At 58.0% G+C, this 16,776-nt stretch overlaps 1 protein-coding gene across 1 annotated transcript in view; it reads right to left on the reverse strand.

Moving 5' to 3' along the window:
• CNGB1 (cyclic nucleotide gated channel subunit beta 1) overlaps positions 1–13,839 on the reverse strand; it is a 34,602-nt gene extending 20,763 nt beyond the window's left edge. Inside the window, exons 1-14 of the mRNA XM_054841090.1 lie at positions 13,306–13,839; positions 12,462–12,575; positions 8,000–8,251; positions 7,678–7,735; positions 7,486–7,543; positions 7,230–7,359; positions 6,939–6,981; positions 6,675–6,756; positions 6,513–6,594; positions 6,104–6,143; positions 5,619–5,742; positions 5,438–5,513; positions 4,896–4,932; positions 1,082–1,256 (exon numbers count right to left, since the gene is read on the reverse strand). Of these exons, the coding sequence (XP_054697065.1) occupies positions 1,082–1,256; positions 4,896–4,932; positions 5,438–5,513; positions 5,619–5,742; positions 6,104–6,143; positions 6,513–6,594; positions 6,675–6,756; positions 6,939–6,981; positions 7,230–7,359; positions 7,486–7,543; positions 7,678–7,735; positions 8,000–8,098 (1,004 nt within the window). The 5' untranslated portion in view covers positions 8,099–8,251; positions 12,462–12,575; positions 13,306–13,839. The remainder of the gene's footprint in view (positions 1–1,081; positions 1,257–4,895; positions 4,933–5,437; positions 5,514–5,618; positions 5,743–6,103; positions 6,144–6,512; positions 6,595–6,674; positions 6,757–6,938; positions 6,982–7,229; positions 7,360–7,485; positions 7,544–7,677; positions 7,736–7,999; positions 8,252–12,461; positions 12,576–13,305) is intronic.
• Positions 13,840–16,776: the final 2,937 nt, after the last annotated feature.

Raw genomic sequence — 16,776 nt, forward strand, 5'->3', positions numbered from 1 at the left:
AAATCCCAAAAGTACGTCTGAACCTCACAAGAGGAGCACTGCCAGTCTCCACACTCCCTTTGGCCGGAGATGCTCTCCCTCCACCCCACAGCCCACATCTTGGTGGGGGACATGCTCGGGCACACAGGGCATACGCTGTTTCACAGCCCACTGGGGTCCGCGGCCCCAAGCAGCTAGGAAGAAGAATGGGAAAAAGTTTGGGAATGCAAAACCAGAGTCCTTGAGCCTTCAAATTCCCCTTGCAGCATGGGGAGATGATGTGCTTAGGGGTCGCTTCTTGCTGATTTTGATCCAAACCTGCCTATTAATGAAATCCACCCTCCAGGACAGGATGTGCTTCTCAGGCTTATATACTAAGGGGAAAAAAAACCCTGAAAAATATTTTTATAACATGTCCAGTGTCTTCTGGCTGAGCAGAGAGCTCTGCTGAGTGAATGTGGCTCCAGGCATCTCTTGTGCTTAGTGCAGTTGAGCATTGCCCATGTGGGAGGTGGGGACCACTGCACTCACCCGCCCCTGCACGTGCACTGGGCTCAGGGAGAGTTTTGGGGAGCTCCCAAGTCCTTTGGGAGTGTGCACAAACACCTCAACCTTCTGCTGCAACACAGCCCGCTCTGAACACGCTGCCCAGCCCTCAGGAGGACTTCAGCAGGGGTTTCTTTTGGAAGAAGTAGGATGAATTATATAGACGAGACTACCACTTCCAAATGTCGTGACAGCTGGATGTGCAGTTGATGGGAATGAGGTCCAAACCCTCATGCCTTAAGGCCAAACTCTACTTACAGGAAGCCTAAGCAGAGCATCCTTCAGCTGTCCTCTGCAGGGCAATGTGCAGCATTGCATTCATGCCTCTGCCACTGCCTGCCCCAACCCAAATCTCAACACCAGAAGGAAAGGCTGTTTGCTCAAACACCTTTTGGGTCCTTCTGGTGCCCCCCTCTTGGGAAACAGGCACCTCAGCTGCCCACTGCCAGCACTGGCAAGGAGGGATGCCCAGGGATGTGTTCATCCCTTCCCAGGGCCACCATGCTGGTGGCCGGAGAGCGTGAAGAGCTGCCCACCAACAGCATCTCCCTTCTACCTGTTTTCTTCTTCCTGAGGTTCCTCCTGTATGGGAGGAAGGGGATGAGCATCTGCCACCAGCTCAGCCTCGCGACCCCAGGCCATCATCTCGCATGTGGCTTCGTTAATCCACTCATCATCGATGTCTTCCAGGATGAGGTCAGTCTCCTCGGGTTCCCCAGGGACAACACGAACTGAAACAGGAACGGGGAAAGGGAGGTAATGAAGTAAGAGTAGCAGGTTTTCAAGACGCCAGGGGTAGGGCCAGGGCAGATCCCATGTTTTAGCCACTCGATGCAGAGGTGGTGCCACATGCCAGGACTGAAGCACTTCAGCCTGCACAGACCTGTGCTGCCCCGTCCCCGCAAGCCGTGCCGGACAGATGCCTTGGGCACTTTTGCCAGAAGGAAGAAGAAAATTCACCATTTTGTGTCAAACGCATCCGAAGCCCTATGAAATTCCAGGCCCCCTCCCTGGCAGTGTTCAAGGCCAGGTTGGATGGGGCTTTGGGCAACCTGGGCTGGTGGAGGGTGTCCCTGCCCACAGCAGGGGGGTGGAACTGGATGGGCTGTGAGGTCCCTCCCAACCCAAACCAATCTGGGATTCTGTGATTCAAAGCTATAACCATTCGCATACAGATGCCCGTTGGCTTCCCTATGCACATCGCAGCCTCCACCAGCAGATGACTGGGCCCACTTCCAGGCCACATTTTGGCTTTCCTCGCAAACAGAAGCAACGGCGGGAAGAGCCCAAAGCCTTTCCCCTTGTGAAGCCCGAGCGAAACGCTGCGCTAGCGCAGCCCAAGGGCCCTGGTTCTGCAGAGCAAGACTCAACCCAGGGTCCACGTAGCAACGCACCAAGCACCATGCTGCGTCCGCTCCAAACGCTCCCCCAGGTACGGCTCAGGAAGCATCCCGCATACCGCGCAATTTCCCAGCATCATGGCGGAGGAACCCACAGCCGGTTACTGGGGAGGCTGTCAGACCAGCTGCAAAGCAAAGACCGTGGGTCTGACCCACGGCCAGCCCTCTCTGTGTCCCAGGGGTACCCATTCTACCACGATAGGCACGCACTGGAGAAACAGGAGGAAGCGCATCCGCGTACTGTAAAACCAGTTTATTTTGAGGTCTGCCTGACAACAAAACTTAAATGTCCACAGCAACGCTAATAGGAAACGTGCAAATTCAACTACAGACAGGCAGGAAACCCACCCACGGTCAGCTCTGTTCTGTATTTACTCACCCCATGGTGCCCACACTGCCTTTTGCTCGTTCCCTCTAGATCTCCCTTAATTAAAATGCAGGACAGCAGTCAGTGAGATGCCTTTTAAAACATGCCATAACTTTTGGATCCATTATATGAAAACAGGGCAAATACTGAAATCATAGCCTGGTACCAACAGGGTTCGTTATAAATGCAGGGGATGGATCTCAGGCTGGTTGCTTGGCTCACGACTCATGGTTCCAGCTGCCTAGATCATCCTAAAGAGATGCAATGAGACTGTGGGAGACCTTATTGTGGCCTTTCAATATATCAAGGGGGCTTATACGAAAGATGGAGAAAGACTTTTTACCAAGACTTTTAGACAAGGGGCAACAGTTTTAAACTCAAAGAAGGTAGGTTTAGATTGGACATAAGGAAGAAATGTTGTACGACAAAAATGCTGAGGCATCAGAACAGGTTGCCCCAAGAAGCTGTGGCAGCCCCTGGCTCCCTGGCAGTGTTGAAGGCCAGGTTGGATGGGGCTTTGGGCAACCTGGGCTGGTGGAGGGTGTCCCTGCCCATGGCAGGGGGTGGGACTGGATGGGCTGTGAGGTCTCTTCCAACCCAAATCAGCCTGGGATTCTAAGATCTGTAGTAAAAGCCCAGCGTGTAGGGGCTCTCACCCCATCCAGCCCAGCGTGCCTGTGTTGGCTACACCTGCCTGCACCCCTCTGGGCTGGAGACAGCCACTGGAGATCCTTTCCCTGCCTGGACACTCCTGCCTGCTACTGTGGATGGTGCTGCATCTGAGGAGCTTCAGGAGAGAGCAGCCATAGCTGTGAGTAAGGACAGTCTGAGGTAAGTTCTCCCATAAGGAGACCCCAGGCAAAGGCTCTTAACCATTAGCTCCTACATATTTGCCTAACGTTTAACCTCAGCCACCTGCATTTGGTGCTGCAAACCAGACCCCTTTCCACTTGTGGGACAGAACACTCAGTTAATGGAAGAAAAGCAGTAAGAAGCTGACAAGAGCTTAAAGAGCTTTATAACATTACACCTGGGAGGCAGAAGCTGACCAAAAGAAGCCTGTGGCCTTCAGCTGGAGGTCTCAGGGGTGAATATTTGGATGCTAGGGGGGGCTTGAGAAGGCCAGCAGCGCTGGGAGGCTGCAGCAAGAGGCTTTCTGCCTCCGAGGTGTCCTGAGTGATGCTTTTCTACCCTCCTATAAAAATTATAGCTCCCATCTCATAGACATCGTCCTGCAAAAACAATGGCTCTGGTTCCTGGAGCCAAGAGGAAGCCGGGATGGGGACCGGGGACACGCAGCCAGCCTCCAGTCCCCGCTGCCCCGATGGGAAGGAGCTAGAGACAATTTGCAGATTCCCCTTTGCTTTTCCTCCCCAGCTGTGCTTTCTCCTTGGTCTCATTTGGTTGTGGGAAGGGCTGGCTCGCCACAGGCTTCGTTTTCCGTTTGTTTCAGAGGCGTTAAGCCCCTTTGCCCCCTGAAACAAAAGGAGAAGGAAAACATTAATGTTTGGTGCCAGGGCAGATCTCTCACTCGACCCAATTGCTCCCTTCCTTGGGCGGATTAAGGGACCTTGAGATGCCTCAAGGCACCAAAGCAAGCTGTAACGCCAGCCAGCCGTGCACAAAGGGTGCGACCACCCTGCACGCACAGCAGCATCCCACTGGTTTTGCCTCTTTCCAAGGTCCACAGCAGTGCTCAGGTCTCCAGTTTGTACAAACATATGGAGAAATGCCTTCCCTCAGGATTTTCTGCTTCAAGATCCCACCAAGTGGCTGCTGGCTCCGTGGGAGCAACCTCCCGGCACGTCCCTGGAGGGATGCACAGTTCCATGTGCCGCGGCGGGTCCCCGCTCCCATTGGCAGCTCCCGCAGCCCAACCAACCGCTCCTCCCTGGGATTGCACGTGCATGGGGCTGTATGACATCTCCCCTGCCCAGTCGACCCGTGGCGGCAGCCGTGGCTCCCAGCCAGGCTCCCCGTCAGGTTTGGCATTCCGCAACACGTCTGGCATGGGGAGCCAAGCCTGGCTGCCCGCAGAGCCGATGCTCATCCCCCTCCACAGTCAGACAAGCAGCGGTGTGATCCCCACAACATTTTCCTACAACCAGGCAGACTCACAGCTAACACATCTAATCCCAGGATTTTGTTTTCCCAAGGCACCTCCCTAGACATCTCACGCCAGGCTCAGCACACACCCTCCGGCTCAGCAGCAAACACGCCAAAGGGGGCGATGAAGGGGGCAGGTTTGAATTCCCAGTTAATCGTTCATTGAATCCCACCAGCCTGGCAAACAGTGTCTGGCACAGCTCAAGGACAGACGACATCAGCACTGATCTCAAAACCTGGGACCCGAGGACGTGGGATGCTGCACTCGGAGAGACTCCCGCAGCCCAAGTTTCCCCGAGCCCACGCCACAACCCTGGACCCGCTTCTGCTTCTCGAGTGGCAACAGCCTCTCGTGGCTTCCCAGGGGGATTCCAGGGGCTCCCCGGCTGGCGCCCACAGCAGACCAGGGGACAAAAGCCACCAGTGGCCTCTCTTTCCAATAACCTTTCTGACCCCCAACAAGCAAAACGGCACAGCGAGACAGAGCAATCACTTACTTTCTTCCACGGGACTCGAGGTTGCTGCAGCCGCTCCCTGCCAGGAAGAAAAGGGAAACATGAGACGTTGCCTGTTTTCAGCAAACCCTAAATTTTTACCCTAAATGACCCATTTTCTGTAAACGTGGCCCTTTTACCCTAAATACCCCGTGTGATTTCTAGAGTCATGTCAGACGGCTTGGCCATGGGCACGAGCATCCCATCCCCATGCGTGACAGCAAAGGGCAGGAGCACATCAGGGAGCCCGCCTGGGTGCAAGGGAAGGAAAGGAAGGCAAGTAAAGCTGCTGCTTCTCCTTGGAGCTGGACTGCACCTGGGTGAGATGCCAGGGCCCAGACACCACCCAGTGCCACACAGAAAGGCAAGGAAACAGCAAAGAAAACACACGCCACGGGCTCTCTCACTGCTTAGGTGCCAAATCCTACTCTTCATCAGCTAAGCAGGTCATGGGGATTTGTTTTCTCAAAGGAGCTGAGTGACAGCCCAAGGCACTGCAGGGACATGTGTTCGTGCACCCTTTGCCTGTCCAGCAGACAGTATACCTGTGCGTCCTGCTTCTCCCTGGTCACCGGCTGCGGCATCACCTTCTCCAGCCCCTGGACAAACCAGGCAAACATCCTGGTGACCAGAAACCAATGTCAGACACAACTGCCGGAGCCTTTGCTCCCACAGCAGCCATCCCTCCGGCCACGGTACCCATGCAGAAGTTGCTGCTGCAGTTACCTGCTGCCGTCCCCAGCCAGAGACCGAGGGACGAGGGTGGCCACCGGCTCCACCGCTCCCGGGACGCTCTGGGCAGCCAAAACATTGCTTTTTGACTTTGCCTGGCTTTTAGTCCCTTTTGTGCCTGCTCAGGTTTATTGGGAAGAAGAAGGGGGATAAGCAATGCGGTGGTCATCTTATAAATTGTTGGACAAGGGGAGCAAGCGAGGAAGGGTCACCTCCCACAGAGGGACAGGCTTGGGGGACCTCCCTGGCAGCTTCTAGCCTGGGGACCCAGCCTGGACACAGGTGGTTTGGGGACAGGCGTGGGGTAGTGGCAGTGCTGTGATGCTGGGACCCAGCGTGCCCACCCCTCCTGGCACAGTCAGTACCCCGGGGCACGGGGATGGAGGGCAGCCCCAGCGCTGGCGCCTGCCTGCACCCGGGTTCCTGAAGGCAGAGCGTCCCCTCCGGCATGGCCACCCAGGGAAGGGGGGATCGCTCACCTCCCACCGCAGCTTCGCACTTCTGCTCTTTCAGCTTCAGCTGTAGAGGGACAGAGGGACGGATGGAAGCACTGTCTGCAGCCCCACGTCCCCCGGGGTACGTCCCCCACCCCCACGTGCACAGTCCCGCACACCCTCCACTGTGGTTTCATTGGCAAGGACCATTAAACCCAGACCCGGCATTGCTGGCACCAGTGGGTCCCAAATGGAGGGTCCCCCCAGTGTCTGGCCAGGTTGGGGAGCACCAGGACAGCACCTCGAGGTGCTCTCTTTCACTCTCTCTTTCACTCTACTGAATTTCCCCTGGGGTTTTCCTCCCCATGGTCCCGAGGACGAGGATGTGGAGCCCACTCTGCTGTCAACTCTGCTCGGCAGCCCCCTGGTCATGCCCCAGCCAGGCGGTACTCACCTCCGGCTTTTTCAGCATCTCCGGCTGCGGCACCATCCTCTCAAAGCCCTGCGCCAGCCAGCTGAGCACCCGTGCTCCTGCCCTGCGGTGAGAGCGCGCCATGGTCAGGGAGCCCATCTTGCTGCCCTCCTGCATCCCCCCGCCAGCCTCCCCGGCACCCACCAATCCTCTGTGCCAGTATCAGAGCCGGCCTCGGGGTCACAGTCATCCAGCTCGTCCTCCTCTGGATCGAAGGGGGTTATCTCTGCAGGGAGAGCAGTGCCGTGGGCATGGGGGAGAGCCAGGACCTGCACTGCCGGGAGTGCCTGGTCCCCCCATCAGTCAGCTCAAGGGGACAATAGCTCCAGCATCACCAACCAGGGAGGTGGGATGTGGGATGAGTCCCAGAAAGGCCCTTGCAAGCTGCAGGCTCCCAGCTCTCCTTACCTAGAGCATCCTCGTCCTCATCCCTGAGGATCTGGACCTCCGTCTGAAAAGCCAAACAGACCATCACCCACCTGGCAGCTGAGGGGGTCTCCTCCCTCCGGGCGGGGAGGGAAACCTGCCCTTTCCCCAGAGACGGATGAAGGCAGAAGCCCATGCAGGGCAGGTTTAGTGCTCCCAGTTAGCACTGGGAGAGTGATAGGAAGTTGGAAAAAAAAAAAAAAAAAGAGAAGAACAGGTAAAAAGAGCTAGAAGCCCAAATAAGCCAAAGCATTGCCCAGATCTGTCACCTACCTGATCGGGAACGTCGATGCTTGTCTCGAAGCTCTTCCCAAGCGCCTGCAGCTTCCCTGGGGCTGGGACCGGCTGGGGAATCACCTTCTCCAGCCCCTGGGAGAGCCAGGAGAGCACGCTGCTCCCCACGCTGCCAGGGAAGGGGGTGAGTCAGGCTGAGACACCCCCCCCCCCCCCATCCCAGGCATCCAGCCCCCAGCTGAAAGCAAAATCCCAAGCAAACTCCGTTGCACGTTGGAGGGTGCAAGAGCAATACCTCTCAAACACAGAGCCCGGGTCCTCAGGGACCACAAATCCCACCTTCTTTTCCATTTCTTCAATGGCAGCAGAAGAAAAAAAAAGTAAGCTCCCATCACCGCTCTGCCAACCCCCCGGCGTGCTGGGCTGGGGGATACCAGCCGCTGAGCCGCTGCCTGAGCCGGTGCGTCCCCCCACCATGGGGGCTTACCGTCAGCACGTGCATGGTCAGCAGCATCCCCGGGGCGACCAGCCTTTCCCGTTGGTGCCTTCAGGGTGAAAGGCAGAAGGCGTCAGAGAGTGAGGTGCAGAGGACAGCGTCCTCTGCTCAAAGGCGGCTGCAGACCCCAGGGACCCCCCATCCTTCCTGCTGCCTCCCAGCAGCTCAGAGAGGGGATGGCCCCCACCCCTCCCAGTGATGCTGTGGAGCATCCCTGGGTGCCACAGTGCCAGGTCTGGACGGCAGAGGCACTGGGCATCTCTCCACTGAGCTCACAGGGCCCCCCCACCCCCCAAACTGGCTTCCTGCTCACCTGAGCTGGCTCCGGGTCCTGCACCAGGGCCGTGGGGGTCTCCTCCGTCAGATGGGGCACTGGGGGCTGGGGAACCACACGGTCGATCCAGCCCAGCATCCTGTTGCCTGCAGGTAGCAAGGAGGGGTCTCCGGCCGGCGAGAGGCCGGCAGCAGTGGCACACGCTCCCCAGGGAACAGCGGGTGCACCAGCTGCTCGTGCTGTCCCCAGAGCAGCCCAGAAAGGTCCTTGGCGTCCTTCCGCTTCCACGTTCTGCTTGGAAAACACAGCACTGTAGCACAGCCAGACCAAACCCAGCTCAACCCCCGACCCCTCACAGCTGTTGTGAGCAAATACACCCTCTGTTCTAAGCTTACAGGCTCAGTTAAACTTGCTTTTCCTAAATGTAACTGCTCATTTAGGGTTTTTTTTTTTTTGCACAACCCTCCACAGCTAGGGTCGCACAAGGAGAAGCGCTCGTGAAGCTGTAGCAGACAGATCACAGAAACTGTGATGCTCTGCTCAGGGTCCTCTACACTCCCCCTCATTTTTCATTAAAGGGATGAAAAATGGCAGTAATTTGAGCAGAATTTGTTTAAGAGCAAGTTCACATCCCAACACATGTATCAACTCGTTCTGCCCCTAGGAAACAACTCTGCTCCATCACCTTTTGGCCACGGTGGCTGAGGGGGCAGGCATCTGCCTAGGGCCCTGGGGAGGGCAGCGAGGGCAGCCAGCGCTGATCCGCTGTGGCTGCTGAAACGTTGATGAGGGAGGTAAAAATAAGACGTTGCAGAGCAGGGATTCAGCTGTTCAAGCCCTGTATGCTCAGTCTTCGGGTTCCCTCCCCCTTCTCAGTGTGGCTCTGGGCTGGGATGCAGCACCAGCGAGCCGAGCGATGCCCCTCTGAAACACCCCCCTGAAGACACCCCGCTCTGCTCGACGAGGAGCTCAGCAGCATCTCGGGCGGCCCCCGCGCTGCTGCTCGCAGGGCAAGAGAACGCAGATCCCTGAGCTCCATCCAGCCCAGCCAGGAGACTGCACGGCAGTTCTGATCCCGGGTTAACATGTGGCCCGGTCCCATACGTTCAGCAGGTTATCGGCTGGAAGGCGCTCAAGTGCTGGGTGCTTTGCGTTAACCCCTCACGCTGCTTTCGGGCATGCAGAATGCCTTCAGATCCCTCGAAAGGTTCACTGGGGGCTGCCCAAAGCCTGGCGTCTTAAATCTCAACCAGCCGAGGTTCCCAGGCGAGCTGACCTGCGTCCTCAGCTCTTTGCTTGCCCCCACCTCGTGCAAGCCCGGGAGCCGGGTTTGGATGCGGCCAAAGCATCGCCCCACGCGGCACCTCCAGCCCCCAGCACACCACGGGCAGGCTCAGCTCTCCCAGAGACCCCCACATCCCCAAAGAGGGACAGGGTGGCTGTAAAACACCTCCCAGGAGGCCTGATGACCAGAAACCAATTAAGAAACTGCCTTTTACCTCCTGCTGGGTATAAGGGATTAAGGAGCTGTGAACGCCCCAGGAACAGCCAGGAAAACCCAGCGGGCGCTGCAGGGCATGGCGGCATTTTCACCCAAAAAAGCCCAGCGCCAACATACACCGCTGAGCCCAAACAAGCCCAGAGAAAGCCCCCAGGGCTGGAGCAAACCCCCACGACAGCCGAGGTCTCCTCCTCCCTCAACATCAGCTTGTGCAGCTGTAAAAGCCTGGAGCTTGAGCCTGTCCTTGGCCCAGGGGCCATTTCTCCAGCATATCTGAACAAAAAAGGGGCAAAACCATTTGTGGGTCCCTCAGAAACCTAGTTGCTTGAAGAAATAGGAATAAGCAGCCAGGATTTGCCTGCGACGGCGCTCATCGCGATCCCCCCGCGTTGCCATCACCCATCGTGCCAGCTCTGCGGGGCTCGTGTCAGCGGGCGAAGGGCCCCAGTCTCCGAGAGCAAGAAGCGGGGCACAGACCCACCATCCCTCTTCAGAGCAGGGCGCACCATGGCCTTTCCCTCCCCTCCAGCGTCAGATCAAACCCCTCACGTTACCCGGCTCCGTCGCCCTTGTGGCATCACTGCCCATGGACCCGCTCCATCGCTCCCCTGCCACAGACCCGTCCCCGCCGTGGCTCATCCTCCAGCTCCATTTCAGAGCACCCCACCCCCCACCCCAATGCACGCGGGCGGCCCTGCAGAAACCCCGGCTGCATCCCTCGCCTCCATCGCTGCCACGTACCCCCCACGCACTCACCACCGCCTCCCCAGGAAGCCACCCCCAGGACACAGAGGCTCCCTTGGCCACCGCAGCTCACCACTGACCCCCCAAACCCACCCCAATCCGCTCAGGGCTCTGCAAGGATTAGCCTAGCGCTGCCTGCAAATGGGATTAACAGCACCCAGCTGCCCTGAATGCCCTGGCTCCCAGCAACCAACCCCTTTTTGGTGCAGGATACTGCAAAGAAAACCCCAAAATCCAGCAGGTTTGAGCATCTTCAAAGTCCCTGGAGCCACTGAAACCACCTCTGGCACTCACCGGCCAGGCGTGAGCCCGGCGGCGCTGCGGGGAAGGCTGTTGTCTTGCCCAGGCGCAGGTGGGCGCAGGGATACACCGGCGAGCGGCAATGGGGCTGCTGAAGCCCCGCAGGGCGATGCCAGGGGGATGTGCCGGGGGCGGTGTGCCCAAAGACGCTCCACCTGCAGCTCTGCTCCGACCCCAGAGAATCTGGGGCAGGAGGCAGCAAATCTGTGCTGGGCTGAGCTAAGCCTGCCCTTGCTGAGCCTGCAGCAACTTGATCCGTTTACCTCCGGCCCTGCATGACTGCCAGCCTGGCCCATCACCCCTCGTCTCAGCTGTGGTGACACCCCAGGACCCTGATACTGGCACAGCTTCACTGCTCGACGTCCAGCCCCAGAGCAGCTCTGCAGCCCCCTGGCCTGGTTCCTCCTTCCCCAGCCCCGCGGGTGTCTCCAGCCCAGTGAGCAGCAAGTACCTGCCTGGCCCCAGCCTAGCACCTCCGCAGCTCTGGTTCACAACTAGGGCAAAGGAGGCACGGAGCAGCAGTCTTCCAAATCGCACCCCGTTCCCCACCCATCAGGCCCGGGGAAGCTGACCGAAAGGCATCCTTGTATTTCTGAGATACTGTTCACTCTGAAGCAGAGTGATGACTGCTTACAGCTCAGCACTGGCCACCGATTTTAATGGCAGAAACATGAACCAAAGGTGCTTGCTGCACTCCCCCAGGCCTCACAGCTACCAAAGCCATTTCCCCGCCTCAGCTTTCCCCACTTTGTTCCCCGCAACTCCAGCCGACAGAGGTGTCCCTGCCCCAGCAGGAATCAGCAGCGAACCCTCCCTGAGGGCCAGGGGAGGAGCTCAGGGCTCCCGTCCCAGGACAGGCAGCCCCAGTCATCCTGGTTTCCCCCTCCTTGGGGTGGGCTCAGCCCCCCAGCCCGCGGCTGGCACAGCACCTGCTCGCAAACCTCCAGCCCCTGTAGCGCGACAGGACCAGGGCCACCCCCACGTGGCCCTTTGCCTCCCCAGCTGCTCGCGCTGCCTCCAGCCCTGGTGCAGCCCCTGGCCGGTGCTGCCGAGGGGCAAGCGAGGCAAGCTGCATAAAGCCCTGTACACGTGTGCCATCATCACATGGAGCATGATGGGCCACTGCCGCTTCTCCCTTGGCCCAGCCCGCCCCAGGAAGAGGGATGAGCCCGGAGACGGCCACCACCAGGATGCTGCCTCCATCACCAGGCTGCAGGGACTGTGGAGTGCTGAGTGCCAGGGCAGGAGAAGATGCTCCAGCCCCCAAACAAAAAAATATCAGTTTAATCTGTCAGCAACTTCAGCTGCCCCAAATGCGTGCTGCCACACAGGGGGGCAAACCCTCTGCTCCCCGCTGTGGGATGGACGCTGACCCCTGTGCCAGGGTTGGGGGTGGCAGGGGAGCCTCGGCTCTGAAAGCAGGGCACAGGGGCTGCTGCATAATGCCTTGAAAACCCTGGATCACCAGGAAAAAACATCCCTGCAAAGGCAGCAAGCTGTGGTGGGCCCAACAGCCCCATGTGCAAGCTCCTGGGGAGCGGCAGTGGCTGCTGGGACAGGAGCTTTATTAAACCAACTCACTGCCCCCGCAGCAGTATCAGCAGTGGAAGCGGCACAGGTCCAAGCCCTGCACTCCTCAGGGGGCAGCCTGGCCCGGATCCCGCCTTACAGGAGGCTGCCCAGGTCCCACCTGAGAAGATGGTGCTGCCTGAAAGAGCAAAGCGGCACAGGGACAGTTTCAACTGGACTTTTGCAGGCTCAGACTTGTGAAATCCTGCAGTAAGGGGTTCAAAGAAAAGCAGCATCTGCTGATGGCTAAACCTGCATCTCCTCCTCCGACGCTCTGGAGACACTTCATCTTCCAGCCAGACCTGCCTACAAAGGTCTTCGACTTATTTCTGCAAGCGAATGCCCAGGAACAACCCTAAGGAGGAAGGAGAAGGTTCGGTTCCTCACCTGAGCGATGCCGCCAGCACTCCTGGCACATTTCCATCCACTTCTACTGTCCTTTCATTTCCATCCCTAGCTTTTATGTTTGTGGGGTAAGGCAGGAGGGATCAGCAACGATACCTGCACAGAAAACAACTGCCAAGTAGGTAAAGTCTTCCAGAAAAGCAACCAGACCTTAAGGGGCTCTTAATAAGGTGCTGAGAGGATGCTGCTCCCACCAACCGCTCCTGCTCGTCCCCCAGCCAGAGCCTGGGGCGCCGGTGTGTGCAAAAGTTACGTGGCTTTTCTGCGATTTAGGGAAATCAAAGACAAGAAAGTAAAAGCCAACGCAAAGCGCCGGTGGCACCGATGCAGTTTGCTTGCCTGCTCGGAGGATGTGGAGTATTGCCTCAAACCGCAAAGCTCAAACGTGGGCACAGCTTAGGACGATCGGCTGCGGTTTAACTTTTCATCTTCCCATGGACACCATCCGGCCGGCAGTAAGGAATCAGTGCAGCGAGGAAGGAAAGCATCGTCCTTCTGGCACCAGGCACGATCCTCCTCAGTGGCACTACCGTGCTCCCAGGGCCCAGCGCAGCTGCCACGGAGGGACCAGTGACCCGGTATCAGTGTCAGCAAAGGGGAAAGGGGTCCCTCCCCCTCCTCCTCCTCCTGAGCACCTCTTCGCTGTAATTTAAGGAGCTCTGAAAGGAGCAGCCAGCCAAGAAGGGATGCTGAGACGTCTCCCACCTGCAGGATCCTGGGTGAGTACTGTCCCCACTCTTGCCTCGGTTTCCCATCCCATCCCCTTCCCAAACCTTCAGCCAGAAGAGCGTTTTCTCAGTGATCCGGAGACACATGCACGTCTCACCTGGCCTGGGTGTGGGATGGAGCAAGTCAGGTTGTCTGCAGGTAGCGGGCTCTTCTCTTGCCATCACAGGATGGAGGGATGCAAAAAAAACCAAAACCAAAAACCTCTGGGAAAGCTGAAAGAGTCGTGCACAGGGCTGGGGTCCTCAGAGCACAATATACATCAGCTTCTGCTCCTTGCTGGCAGGCAGAGAGTCCTGCCTGCTTCTGCCCCGAAGCCCCAGCAGCAAGCTTTGCCCTGGGGAGGGAGCGCTCCAGCTCTAGCCAGGGGCAAAACCACATTGCACAGTCTCTGCCTGCTTTTGCCTTCATCCCCTGGGAACCTGCCCATACCCTGTGTCTCGACTTTTGGTTACCAGGCAGATGAACCATCATTTCTTCATCAAAAAAGTTCAGGGGAAAGAAAGAAAACATGAAGAAAAAAAAAAAAATCAAGCAGAGCCAGACAGAGCACAAAGACAAATGGGGAGGCAGTGCCCGGCACACAGCCTCTGCTCCAGAAATGTTACACGTCCACAGGAAGGTATAAATAACTATAAATTTATTAGTAAAGCAAAACCATTTGACACTCACACAGAAGAGCGGGATGTGTTAATACAATATATATACACACATACATGGAGTATCATCTTAGAAACACACGGGGAGCAGTGTTAAAGGCACTGCAAGCCACACGAACCTCATCATCCTCAGCCGTAACTTCCCACGGCCCTGGGAACTCTGCCGGAGGCAGGAGCGCAGATTAGGAGGAGCCCGGGAACCTCATCGGCCATGAAATCCCTTGCATCCATGGCTCGGAGGCATTTGGAGACAAGCCCATGGTTCGGCTCCCACCTGCGGTCCTGCTTTCCCCACCAAGCATCCCAGGCACACTGCAAGAGCAGCACCTTCGCACCCAGAAAGCGGCAGAGGTGGGAGATGCTGCAGAGCTCCCTGGCAGCCGCGGAGAAGCCCGAGTGAGAGCCACCGTCCCCAAACCTTGCTGGCCTGCCATTATTGCATCTCAGCGTTACGCCTGCGTGTGCAGGAACCTTCCTGCACGTGAACTCGCCACCCAACAGAGGAAGAGTCAAACTCTGAAGAACAGCAAAGGGTTTTCGCTTATTAATAGCCAGGCTCTGGCTGCAGCCTGGACTTGATGGTAAATACCCAAGGGAAGTGTAGAAAGTGCTCTCCTCCCTCCTAACAGTGCAAGGCCAGGCTTGAGTGCCCAGAGATGGTCCCAAACCACTGTCAGAGGACGCCTTCCCCCTCATCCCCCATTCCACCGCACAGGCCGCAGGACCAGAGCATTGCGTGTCATCCCACCCAAATCGTGGGGATGGCAGCTGCTCCCTGGAGGGCTGGCAGGGCTGCCCGGGCATACTCGTGGTCCCAGGGGTGTCCACCCCACAGCTAACTCAGCTCAGCCGCCTGCCCGACGCACACAGCTGCTCCGCAGGCATTCCCATGGGAACTGAGCGGTCTGGCTGCACCCCAGCGCCATGACTTCTCCCCAGGAACATCTGACAGCCCTTCCCTGACTTGGAGATGTGGCGAAGGGACCCACCAGGGAAATGGCCGCTCTCATCCCAGTGCCTGCTCCCCACAGCCCTGGGACTCACTCGCCAGAGCCAGCTGAACCACGGACATGACCCAGCCAAGCCAAGCTGCCAGGCCACAGGCATCGCCCATGGACAACCTCATGGGAGAAGGACCAGAAGCACCCGCTGGATTCCAGCAAGACTCAGGTCCCTGAACCAAGTCCCTGACCTCAACATCAGTGGTTTGGTATCACCTGGATCCAGCCTGGGAGAGGAATTTGGGGTGGGGGAGGAGAGAGGGGGAAGAGACTTCTCAATCAAAATGGAAAAAGGGATGAAAAGCAAACCGCTGCTTACTAATAAAGAATTGAACAAAGGGCAAAGAAGCCTAGGAGGTCTTACAAAAGTATAAGCAAAATAGCTGCAGAGGGGAAGGGGCTGAGACACAGCTAAAGGCAAAGGCAGGATAAGGGGAAGTGAAGATCAGAAAAAAGCCCAGGTAAGAGACTACCTTGTTCCTGGACCCAGGAAGTCGGAGGAACAGCAGCCCTAGAGAGCAGGATTTATCTCCTGGACAACATCCACGCCACCTTCGGCCGGCCTAACTGTCCCCACCACCTCCCCAACGGCACCCTATGCTCAAGCTGCCCGCCAAAGAGAACCACCCTCCGGGAGTGACCATCCCCTACTCCAGCCCTTCAGAGCACCCTCAGGCAGTCTGACAACTAGGGCTCGAAGACACGAGCGAGTGCTTGTCGCAAGGCTGACACACCACCAGCTCCAGCACAGCGACCCTCTGGAGTGCTGTGGGGCGATGTGCGATGCGAGAGGCCAAGCAGGGGCAGCATGAGGAAGCCTGAGTGTCTCTTGAAATAAATGTCAGAAGTGCAACACAGGTGTAGAGTAGAAACACGTTTTGCTCCCAAGAGGCTTTGGCCGCAACTGCTCTTTGGTTTGAAAAGGGAACACCAGCAGTTAGCAGAGTGCCCTTTGCGGTATGATGCCCAGGGGACACCAGCCCCCAGGGCCAGCCCCTGCCTCCCCACCCAGTGCCGCACTCCTGACACTCGTGTGCCTCCTGCTATTTCCATCACCTCTCACCTCATGGCACAAAACACAACCCAAAGGCACAGCAACGGAGATCGACCTGCTCCCCCAGCCCGCCTGTATGCAACAGAGCTGCTTCCAACTAGACAATCTCCCTATAAAAATATCCCCGAGGCTCTCGGCCCCACTCAGCCGCCCGCTCCGCACAGGTCCTCCACCCACCAGCCCCGAGGTCCGGCAGCAGAAGCTACCACGGGCTCCTATCGGATTTGGGCTGTTGCAGGAAGCAAACACAACGAAGAGACCGAGTCACCAAAGCTCACAGCCAGTCCTACTTAATCATAGAACAGTTTGGGTTGGAAGGGACCTTAAAGACCATCTAGTTCCAACTCCCCTGCCACGGGCAGGGACGCCCTCCGCTAGACCAAGTCGCTCTAATGCCACATCGAGATGTTTTCGAACCTGGAGGCACCTTCTCACAGGCATTGGCTGATGACCTGGACCGAGGCTTGTCCCCGCCAAGCTGCCCACAGCATCCCATCTCCCCCAGGCACGGGCCCCTGAGCGCACAGCCCTGATGACGCTTTCTCTGCCCGAGGCGCTGCTTGGCTGTTGCCACAGCCTAAGTGGAGCCGGAGCTCCTCGCTGGGACACCGAGGGCTTTCCCAGCTGCTCAGCACGAGGTAAACACTCCCCAACAGTCCCTGTGCTCAGCCGGTACCGAGAGGACAGAACTGGCAGCTCCAAGGCCAGCGCGTGGTGCGAAGCTGCGCCCAGGGCCCACCACCATCCTCCTCTGCCCCAAGCACCCTAGGCTGTCCAGCCGCCCAGGCAGCCGCTCAGGCCCCTGGGCAGGGAAGAGAGCAGGGCACAGCCATCCGGGGGTCCAGCTAACCATTTCT

Source organism: Grus americana, chromosome 13, assembly GCF_028858705.1.
Source record: "Grus americana isolate bGruAme1 chromosome 13, bGruAme1.mat, whole genome shotgun sequence".
NCBI lineage: Eukaryota > Metazoa > Chordata > Aves > Gruiformes > Gruidae > Grus > Grus americana.